Source organism: Malus domestica, chromosome 11, assembly GCF_042453785.1.
Source record: "Malus domestica chromosome 11, GDT2T_hap1".
NCBI lineage: Eukaryota > Viridiplantae > Streptophyta > Magnoliopsida > Rosales > Rosaceae > Malus > Malus domestica.
This window is the reverse complement of record NC_091671.1, coordinates 33124859-33136331: the sequence shown is the minus strand read 5'-3', so window position 1 is coordinate 33136331 and position 11473 is coordinate 33124859. Positions and strand designations below refer to the sequence as shown.

The following is an 11473-nucleotide window of genomic DNA, read 5'->3' as shown; positions in this document are numbered from 1 at the left end:
GTGTGTCAACCTTTGTGCTTCGTGGCAAGGTAGACTAGCAAACATGCCCAACCTTTACTCACATTCGAGACAACACTCCCAACAGGATTGCTTGCTCCAAAATCGAAGAGGCACCGCCCTCCGAATCTCGAGAGCCAGACTCCCAACATGATTACTTCCTCAAAAATAGAAGAGACACTGCTCTACGAATCTCGAGAGCCAGACCCCCAGCATGATTGCTTTCTCAAAAATCGAAGAGGCATCGTTCTCCGAATCTCGAGAGCCAGATACCACAGACCACTTTTTCAAAGTGCTCTGACAGAGTTAAAACATGTGAAACTGGCAGCTCCCACTACCGTGCTATGACCAAGCAGGGTAAAAGAATAGCATTACTACTTGTTGTTAGGGAGACTCCTATATATGTCGACCTCCATCCCCAACGGACAGGCAGACCTGCAAAAATGCTCAACCCTTCATCATATCTGAGAGGGCACTCCCAACGAAGCCTTTCGAAATATTCAGCTTTCTTTCCCCCCGATAATACCTCTGCAAACAAGCTATACTAGAGCAAGAATATCTCATATCATCAGGGTTAAAAGCAAGAGTATCCCATATCATGCTTTTTCCCTGCCTTTTCCTTTGGCCTTGTTTTTACCTGCAAGACAAGGAGAAAGAGAACAATCAGTCAGCACTTGGAATCAAGCTTCCAGCCAGGAACTGACTGCCTGGAACCCCTTACCTGATTACTTACCTGGCATTGCTCTCGAGTACTCATCTTCAACATCTTATGTTTCCAGGGAAGATTCCGCATCTGCTTGAGGAACAGATAGGGCAAGTGCGAAGGATACAAGGAAGCATGTGGAGACAAGCGTAACAGCACACGTGCCGATACATCCATTACTCTGTCAAAAGCAAAAGTATCCCATATCAGCAGGGTGGAACGTACTCTAGATTTGATGGACTTGTTTTGACCCTCAAATTCTTCAGTCGGCCTTATACTCTGGAGGAAACCAGAAAACCCTCCAGCTCAGTTCAAGAATAAGCCTGTGGAAGTTACTTCTTCAAAAGCAAAAGTATCTCATATCATCTCTTCTCATTTTTCTTCTCTTTATCCTTCATGCTGCTGCAAGATGGGGAGAAGGTGAACAATCAGTCGGAGCTCTGATTGCTTACCTTGTCTGTCACCTCTTTCAGCAGACCCCCTAGCTCGGCGACTTGGGGGACTCCTACTACATGGTTTGTATCGCGCTTGACCAAGCCTGAGACTACAAGTAAGCTTCAAGTGAAATTGATACATTACCTTGTGCATCTCCACCAGTTAAAGATACCACCCCTGGATGGAGGAAGAGTACTTCCAGAGAAGATGCCACATCTACCTATGAGACAGATAAGGCAAGTCAAGACGACACCACACTCCGATACTTAGAAGTTTCGTGATTACGAGATCATTCTCCCACAATATTTCCTAATGTCATTTGTACTAAATCATTCACTTGTACTCACTAAAGGAGAGCTTGAACCTATGTACTTGTGTAAACCCTTCACAATTAATGAGAACTCTTCTATTCCGTGGACGTAGCCAATCTGGGTGAACCACGTACATCTTGTGTTTGCTTTCATATCTCTATCCATTTATATACTTATCCACACTAATGACCGGAGCAATCTAGCGAAGATCACAAAAAGCGACCGTTTTCGCTACCTAGGATCTATCTTGCAAGAGAACGGAGAATTAGATGGAGATCTCAACCATAGAATACGAGCTGGATGGATGAAGTGTAAGAGTGCATCCGGCGTGTTGTGTGACCGTCGTAGGCCATTGAAGCTCAAGGGAAAATTTTATAGGACGGCAATAAGGCCAGCGATGTTGTATGGCACAAAATGTTGGGCGGTGAAGCATCAACACGTACACAAAATGGGTGTAGTGGAGATGAGGATGCTTCGTAGGATGTGTGGGCACACGAGAAAGGATAAGATTGGGAATGAGGATATCCGAGGTAAAGTAGGAGTAGCCGAAATTGTAGGAAAGATGAGAGAAAATCGGCTCCGATGATTTGGACATGTGCAAAGAAGGCCGACTGACGCTCCGGTTCGAAGATGTGACTACGGGACAGAGGTTCAGGGCCAAAGGGGTAGAGGAAGACCTAGGAAAACTTTGGAAGAGACTCTAAGAAAAGATTTAGAGTACTTGGATCTAACGGAGGACATGACACAAAACCGAGCGCAATGGCGTTCTAGGATTCATATAGCCGACCCCACTTAGTGGGAAAAGGCTTTGTTGTTGTTGTTGTTTGTATATATAATTATTTATAATAATTTTTTAAATTTTTAACCGATTGTATTATTACACTTGGTGTATCAAATCATATTTCACGTATATTAAAAAATCTCTCTTAAAAGTCGGTGACCAAACCTATGAAATTCACGAAATAAAGTGGCAGCCCTAGTTTGACCGATTAAATGCCTAGCCCTAAATTGTACAAACCATATTTATGGGATGATAAGTTTCTGAGAAAAAGTTCAAAGAAAATTTCCCTTTGCTAATAAAAGCTATCAAATCAAAGCGGGCGCCCCAGTCTCTCATTAAAATGAAAAGAAAATAAAATAGACATCATCATCAGTAGACATGACCATTAAGTATGCAGTTGGACGGACAAATGCAAGGTACAATTTTACAGTAGAAATTTTTACACCACCATCTAGGAACCGTGACTATCACACTTACGTACACACCCGAACCGCCGCTCACCACGGCAGCCATCGGTCATCCACACGATTATTACATGATTTCTTAGCTACAAGGCAAGTTTTCAATTGTTAAATTATCAAAGAGACGGGGTAAAGGTTCACTTTCAATAATACCGTTATTACCATCAATTTGTTAATTACAACTTGCATAGTTCGAAAGGTGTGAGATTTTAGCACAAAAAACCTAGATACTAGTTGGAGTGAGGTAGAGATATTTAAACTCTTTTGTTCTCAAAGATATGATCGATGAGGGAATATTTCAACATTTATCACTTAAACTACGTTAACATATGTGTATTAATCGATTAATACTATATTATAAATTATGAAGATATCAAAAATAGTATCTATCCATGCATATTATACCAAATGAAATAATAACATCACTTGCAAGTGGTCTTTTACTACAGTAGTGAAAATGTGTTGAGTCCTTATATAACAGTGTGAGTTCAAATCTCGTCGGTAGGTACACATCTAATCTAACAAAATTTATTATTTGAAAAAAACTTATCAAACAAATCTCCATCGTTGATTTTCAAAACCAATACTAGTGTGTACATATATACAGCTCATCACACTTCTCGACCCCTTGGTTTTTCACCTAATTTTCATTCATATAAATACCATGATATTGTCTCTTATTTATTGGTACAACATATACAACGTAGGATTAAATATTCAGAAAGCAAAGTCTTAAGCCTCTGAAATGGTTTGCTTTTGTTTTCTAGTAGACCAGAGGAGGAAGGTGTGGCGGACCAAGCCGGTGGCTGGAACATGTTCAAGATGTGGGAGCGGAGCAAGCGTGGCTGACATAAAGACTTCGACTAGGTTTTGCTATATTCCGTTTTACTGGAAATCTTGGAAGGCCATCATGTGCACTTTTTGTGGATCCATTCTCAAATCTTACAGATAAAAATTCTGCAGACTGGCTCTTGCTTTTTTATCTTTATTTCTCTGACCTTTCCGTATATTAGGTTGAGCTCTCGACTGTTTTTTTTTTTTTTTAATTTTCATTTATACTTTTAAGTATTTTGTATAATATTTTTTGGTGTGAGGAAAAGTGTGTAGAGCTGTATATATAAGCTGCTTGATGTTTGCTAATGCTGGAGTATGCAGTTATGAAGGAAAATTTTCTCTGTTGACACTAGTACAAAAACATGTTTGCGCGACGCAGCAATTTTCGTTGCGCAAAGTATGTTTGCGCGACGCGACACACAAAACGTCGCGCAAACAGCCTTTGCGCGACGACACTTTGCGCGACGAAGGCTGGCGTCGCGCAAAGCTGTTTTGCGCGACGAAGGTATACCTACGTCGCTCAAAGCTGTTTTGCGCGACTCCAGCCTTCGTCGCGCAACGTGTCGTCGTGCAAAGGCTGTTTGCGCGACGTTTTGTGCGTCATGCAAAATTTTGGCGCCAACCCATCCCAACTTTGCGTGACGCAGGTGCACCTACGTCGCGCAATGCTGTTTTGTGCGACGTATGTGGCGTTGCGCAAAGTCGACGATTTTTTTTTTTTTAAATAACCACACACAATGGCCTTTTTCTTCACCACTCAACCTCTCTCTTTCAGACTCTCCATCTCTCTCAACCTTCACCATCTTCACCTTCAAGTATTGTATTTATTTGATTAATTAATTAACTATTTATTGATTACATTTATGTTCGGATTTTTTTATTTTTGTGTATTTATGTTTTTCTTTAATTATCTTTGTCAATGCTTATTTTTAACAAGTTGAGTTTTGGTTTTGAACAATTGAATGAGTAGAATGAATGACTAGGAGTATGAAGGATTTTGATAGGTTTAGGGAAACAAAAGCTAAGAAACTGCAAGCTGCTCAGTTAACTTGATCCAATTTAGGGATAGATTGATGTGTGCTAAAAAATGATTTCATTTCTCACTAAATTGGGAGGAGGAAACTAGAATGTTAGAGATTTAGAGAAAAAGCTAGTTTATAGCTTTGTCAAACCACTATTCTATTACGTGGTTAGTAATCATTTTAGGTGTAGTCTCTACCCTTTACTATTTTGAATACGTGGTCTCATCATATAGGTCCTTAAACAATAATTTTAAGGCAGGAGTGGAAGAGATATACAAGAAGTTAAAATTGTGGAACATAGGAAGAAAAAAAAAAAAAAAACCTTTGTGCGACGGTTGTACATCCATTGCGCAAAGTTTTTTTTTTTTCCTTTTGCTTTTCTATTGGGGTTCTTGCATTGCCTTTTTCTTTTGTGGTATCCACTTGTGTAAATGTTTTAAATTGATGATCGAATTAGTTCCTTGTATTCATATAAAATACAAGAGTGTAGCTGTAAAAAATCATCAAAATCGGAGTTAAAATAACCGTTAACTCGTGATTTTTTCTTTTATAACCGTTGAAAAGTTTTGTCCCGTTACTTGATCTCTGAAGGTTTATTTTTTGCCATTTTTGGCGTATGTGATCTCAAAGCATATACAAACAAGTTTGAAGGTTGGATCGTTGAAACTAGTTTTGTACAATGTGTATCCCATTAAAACAATAGATTCCCTAACACTTATATTTTATTCTTACTTTCATGAAGTATAACATAAGATTTTGTGGTATCCACTTGTGTAAATGTTTTAAATTGATGATCGAATCAGATCCTTGTATTCATATAGGATCCAGGAGTGTAGCTATAAAAAATAATCAACATTGGAGTTAAAATAACCGTTAAATCTTGATTTTTTCGTTTATAACCGTCGAAAAGTTTTGTCCCGTTACCTGATCTCTGAAGATTTTTTTTTTTACCATTTTTGGCGTATGTGATCTCAAGGCATATACAAACAAATTTGACGGTTGGATCGTTGAAACTAGTTTCGTACAATGTGTATCCCATTAAAACGATAGATTCTCTAACACTTATATTTTATTTATACTTTCATCAAGTATAACATAAGATTTTGTGGTATCCACTTGTGTAAATGTTTTAAATTGACGATCGAACTAGTTCCTTATATTCATATAAGATCCAGGAGTGTAGCTGTAAAAAATCATCAAAATCGGAGTTAAAATAACCGTTAAATCGTAATTTTTTCGTTTATAACCGTTGAAAAGATTTGTCCCGTTACTTCATCTCTGAAGGTTTGTTTTTTGCCATTTTTGGCGTATACGATCTTGAAGTATATACAAACAAGTTTGACGGTTGGATTGTTGAAACTTGTTTTGTATAATGTGTATCACATTAAAACAATAGATTCCCTAACACTTATATTTTATTTATACTTTCATCAAGTATAACATAAAATTTTGTGGTATCCACTTGTGTAAATGTTTTAAATTGACGATCAAATAAATTCCTTGTATTCATATAGGATCCAAGAGTGTAGTTGTAAAAAATCATCAAAATCGGAGTTAAAATAACCGTTAAATCGTGATTTTTTCGTTTATAACCGTTGAAAAGATTTGTCCCGTTACTTGATATCTGAAGGTTTTTTTTTTCCATTTTTAGCGTATGTGATCTTGAAGCATATACAAACAAGTTTGACGATTGGATCGTTGAAAATTGTTTTATATAATGTGTATCCCATTAAAACAATAGATTCCCTAACACTTATATTTTATTTATACTTTCATCAAGTATAACATAAGATTTTGTGGTATCCACTTGTGTAAATGTTTTAAATTGACGATCGAATCAGTTACTTGTATTCATATAGGATCCAAGAGTGTAGTTGTAAAAAATCATCATAATTGGAGTTAAAATAACCGTTAAATCGTGATTTTTTCGTTTATAACCGTCGAAAAGATTTGTCCCGTTACTTGATCTCTGAAGGTTTGGTTTTTTTCATTTTTGGCGTATGCGATCTTGAAGTATATACAAACAAGTTTGACGGTTTGATCATTGAAACTTGTTTTGTACAATGCGTATCCCATTAAAACAATAGATTTCCTAACACTTATATTTTATTTATACTTTCATCAAGTATAACATAAGATTTTGTGGTATTCACTTGTGTAAATGTTTTAAATTGACGATCGAATTAGTTCCTTGTATTCATATAAGATCCAAGAGTGTAGTTGTAAAAAATCATCAAAATCGGAGTTAAAATAACCGTTAAATCGTGATTTTTTCGTTTATAGCTGTCGAAATGTTTTGTCCCGTTACTATCACTCTGAAGGTTTGTTTTTTGCCATTTTTGGTGTATGCAATCTTGAAGCATATACAAACAAGTTTGACGGTTAGATCATTTAAATTAGTTACGTACAATGTGGTATCGCATCAAGTTCAATGGTATATATATTTATCAAGTAGATTTAAATTTATTTATTTTTTACGTATAATACTTAAGAAATTGAATGATATGTATATTTATTAAGTAGCTACCAATTTATTAGTCAGGTTTTTGTTAAAAATATATTATTATGAGTTTTATGTAAAAATAATTAAATTTAAAATGAGTAAAGTCACATTTTCAATCATTTTTATAATATTTTTTAAAATAAAAAATACCTTGCACGACGCCTTTATGCTGTCGTCGCGCAAAAACACTTTGCGCGACGTCGAATTGTATACCTACGTCGCGCCAGTTTTGAATATTTTGGCGCAAGTGTAAAAAATAAGCGCCATTTTTGATAATTTTTGACAAAATCTTCCAAGACCCCTTCGCTCTTCACGCCCTCCTCCTCTTCCCAGACCCCCTCTCTCTCTCTCTCTCTCTCTCTCTCTCTCTCTCTCTCTCTCTCTCACTCGGTCTCTCTCTTCCGTAGCCTTCCTCCTCTTCGCTCATCATACCCTCTCTCCCGTAGGCTTCCTCCTCTTCGCTCGAACCCCAAATCTTGAACCCCAAATTGCCCCAATCTCAAACCCACTATCGGTTGTCTCTCTCGCTTTCGTTCTAAATGACAGGCAGCCACCACCCCCTTCGTCGTGCTCGTCTCTCTCGAAAGTAAGTCTAATTACAAATTATGGAATTTTGAAATTAAGGATTTTGATTGTGAATTGAGATGAATTTTAGAATTTAGGTTTTTAATTTGGGATAAATTAGTAGGGCATGGGATGGATTTCAGGGTTTGAAAAATTGTGAATGGGAATTAGGGTTTTAATTTTGAAATGGGGATTGAATCAGGTTTTTATTTGGGATAAATTATTAGGAAATGGGCTGAATTTCAAGGTTTAAGAATTACTCTCTATGTATGTTAATAGTTGTTGTTACAGTTTAAGAGACTGGAATCATTGTAGCCGTTCAAGGCCAAAAGTTGGGGTTAGTTTGTGCTTACTATGGATTGAAGAAACCTCCTTATATTCTTGTAAGTAAACTAGTTTCTCCTTTAACCAATTTTAAGGACATGAAATCGAGTTGGCCAAGTCAGCTTCTATTGTCACATTAGGTTCACCAAGAGAAGTTTTGCGGTTTCTTATTACCTGATTGGATTTGCAAGATACTTTAGTAATTTGATTGTTTGGTTTCTGAAGTTCGTGTGGTGTAGCATTTGATTCTATGAAGTTATCCATCTCGTGTTGTAAATCTTATTGTGTAGAGATTACTATTCTGTTTCGAGCTGCTTATTCTTGTCACGTGATGATACATACATGTAATTATATTATGCTTGCAATATGCATATGATCTTCCTTGACTGAAATGTAATGTTTCTGTTTTCAGGATGCTTTGGAGCCGTATATGAGTCAGAGAACATTGAAAGTTCATTGGGGAGGCCATCATCGAAACTATGTGGAAGGTCTGAACAAACAACTGGAGAAGAGTGACGTACAATATGGCTACATGTTCGATGAACTTGTCAAAGCAACATATAATAATGGGAATCCTTTACCTAAATTTAACAACGCTGCACAGGTATCTACAAAATCATTAGCTAATTTGTATACTTTTCTTGACTGGATCATTTTTAAATGCTATCAATGAGCTTGCATAGGGGTCGCTGATCAAAGATATGAAACAAAGATATGAAACGTTTAGCTACAGGCTGTTATTTGCTTAGTTGACTTTCTTAAATGTACTACCACCGGACAATATGTGATATAATCGTGTAGCCTGAAGCAGAACTGATTCTAAAGCTTGTTCAAATTATTAGTTTTCCTGATAGGTTGTTCCTAAAGGTTTAGTGCAGGTTCGGACTGGTTTAAGACTCGCTAACTTGAAGTCCAATCTTGGTCATAGCATGAAAAAAATGTTGCCAACGGGTGACATGTTGCGTAAAGTGATTTGCAACAAGGAAAGTTTTCATTTTCCTTGTTTTCATTTTCATTTTCACCTAATGTGCTTACTATTAACAAAACTTGTAGATATCAAAGCATTGAAAACTACTTAGAGTTGTTACAGCATCATCATCTGGCCTGAGACACTGATATTTCTCATAAGTAGAGTAATATCTGGTTTTCATTTTCTTGAGATCCAAAAGCTAACTGAAATAGCTGTCATGATGGATACAGAGGAATTTGGTTTGTATTTATAATTTCTGTCCTAGATTATGTTAGGTTGATTATGTGTGGGTTATCATTGCTTCGAGAAGATTGTGTTAATAGTTGTAAAATCGTGAGCATAGTACAATGATATATGCACTGTATGGATAGGAAAATTTATAGAAGGAATGATGGTTCTAGGTATCATTAGAAGGCCCTTACAGATTCTTTGTGACAATACTGCTATAGTTTTCTATTCTAAGAACAAGAGGTCTTCAGGAACCAAGCACATGCATATTAAGCACAGATTGGTCAGGGAAAAGGTCAAGACATTGATATTGGTTCATTATTTATGGAATTAATTTCGAGCTTTGATATGCTGAGTTAGTGGGAGTATGAAATGGTTATAGTTTGAGTTAAATAAGTAAGCTAGTGTTCTCACAGAACCTTGAGTTATAGTTCGTTTCTAAATGGTTTGAATTCATGCATTTGTGTTCATTGTTAGTCTTTTTCGTCTAGTTTTAATTACATGTCTTGTTTGGTGAATATATCTATATTTGCACTTGATGAAATTACAGTTAACCATCTTAGTAAAAGGTTCCTCTTTTAAATTGCACTTGTAATTACCATACCAAAATCTTACAATGGAATCTCGACATAAAAAACTGAGATAAGTTGATTATCCCTAAGCCTCAAACGCCCTCCCCACCCCCGCTATCTCTTTTGCGCTCTTTTGGCTCCTTTTTGGTCGTTTTGTCTCTTCATACTTGGGTCACGTATTCATAAATTTCTGGTACACTGTTGTAGGTGAATACACACCTCACGCCCCGCCCAATATTACTTACTAGGCATGGAGAGAGTAAGGATAATGTTAGAGGCAGAATTGGAGAAGACAATCCTTTGAGGTTTGCCTTTTTTGTTGATTATCTTGATTAACAATACTGGTTTATTCATGCTAAAATATGCAAAGTATAGTAACCGCTCAAACTTATCTGATCCTCAATTCTTTTCTCCTTTTTTTACACTGAAGTATGTTGCTATTCATGTTTCTATTTGCTAACATACAATGGTGTTGCTCCTGCTACAGTTTCATTTCAGTCTATTATACAATTTGGTTTTGCCTCATTATAAGACCTATTCCTTTGAAGGAGGAAGTGACAACCCTAAGGCGTCAGCTTGCGGTCCATGGCGAGGAGATGAAGGCCTATGTCGGGCATGTGAGAGATCTTGTACGAGCCATACAGATGTTCGGCCTCCAAATCTTGCTATTAGTACCTGATCTTGCTACACCTTCGACCTTCGAGCCATTTCACTCTATCGATACTCAGTAGCCACTCCACTTAGAAGACTACTTGTAGTTTTTTCTTTTTTTGTTCAGACATTTTGTATGTACATTTTCATATATTTTATAATTAATTAATTTTCTTTGGTTAATTAATTATTGTTTAGAATTTAATTACAATATTATTAAAAATTAAAAAAAAAAATTTTGACCAAAACAAAAAAAGGGGTCTCTTGTGCAACGTAGGTTGTGTCGCGCAAAATGACTTTGCACAACGAAGGGTTACATGCGTCGCTCAAAGACACTTTGTGTGACGTAGGCTACGTCGCTCAAAGTAGTTTTGCGCGACGTAGCATACGTCACGCAAAATTACTTTGTGCGCGACAAAGGGTTACATGCGTTGCGCAAATACACTTTGCGCGACGCGCAAAGTAGTTTTGCGCGACGTAGGCGGCGTCGCGCAAAGTGTATTTGCGCGACGTAGACTGCGTCGCGCAAAACTACTTTGCGCGACGAAGGGTTACATGCGTTGCGCAAAGCCTTCTGTCACTGCCTTGCCACGACGGTTTGAGCGCGACGAAGGTGCGTTGGGCAAAGTTTTGCGCGACGTTTTTTGACTTTGCGCGACGAAGGACCTGTGTCGCGCAAAGTGTTTTTTTTACTAGTGTGAGGAGTATTATGAAGAAGTGGATAATTAGTTTTAATTAACTCCGATTACTAAAAACTGCTTGTTAAAAGTTTTAGTTTGTAATTTAACAACTGTTAATTTAATAGTCGGAGGAGACGGGGATAGGAGTGGCAGTAACAGTGAGGGTGGCCGCCGGTGGGGGATGTGAGCCGTCAACAAATTTCCAGAAATCATGGCCAATTAGGAATGGCTTGATTTGACGAAGCCACGTGAGGTAGTTGGAGTCGGTTAGTTTCAGGAACTGCGCCACATTAGGTCAGGGAAGTGAAGAGGAGGAAGACATAGCGAGGCAGGAAGCAGGATCGAAGGTTGTTAAGCCAGAAGGAGGGATGATACCATGTAGAAACACAGCTGAAGAGGCACGGTAAAGAATAAAACCAATAACAAAAGTCTAGAAT

The 11473-nt window shown here is 37.4% G+C and overlaps 2 protein-coding genes across 4 annotated transcripts; both read left to right on the top strand.

Moving 5' to 3' along the window:
• The first annotated feature begins 3343 nt into the window (after nucleotides 1–3343).
• On the top strand, nucleotides 3344–3676 carry LOC103433932 (uncharacterized). The gene has a single exon (XM_008372234.4). It carries the CDS (start codon nucleotides 3434–3436, stop codon nucleotides 3638–3640), a length of 207 nt encoding a protein of 68 aa, XP_008370456.1. The 5' UTR covers nucleotides 3344–3433; the 3' UTR covers nucleotides 3641–3676.
• A 3634-nt stretch (nucleotides 3677–7310) lies between these two features.
• On the top strand, nucleotides 7311–10539 carry LOC108172535 (uncharacterized). 3 transcript variants are annotated; one of them, XM_029089000.2, is made up of 5 exons: nucleotides 7437–7633; nucleotides 7903–7994; nucleotides 8348–8539; nucleotides 9913–10010; nucleotides 10193–10539. In XM_029089000.2, the coding sequence occupies exons 3-5, from the start codon at nucleotides 8366–8368 to the stop codon at nucleotides 10434–10436; spliced, it is 516 nt and encodes a 171-aa protein (XP_028944833.1). In that variant the 5' UTR covers nucleotides 7437–7633; nucleotides 7903–7994; nucleotides 8348–8365; the 3' UTR covers nucleotides 10437–10539. The 3 variants fall into 3 exon arrangements, 2 of the variants coding, with proteins under 2 accessions (XP_028944832.1, XP_028944833.1); XR_003766955.2 differs by lacking the exon at nucleotides 7903–7994 and having other exon boundaries at nucleotides 7311–7633; nucleotides 10254–10539; XM_029088999.2 differs by lacking the exon at nucleotides 7903–7994 and having other exon boundaries at nucleotides 7311–7633.
• The last annotated feature ends 934 nt before the right edge of the window (nucleotides 10540–11473 follow it).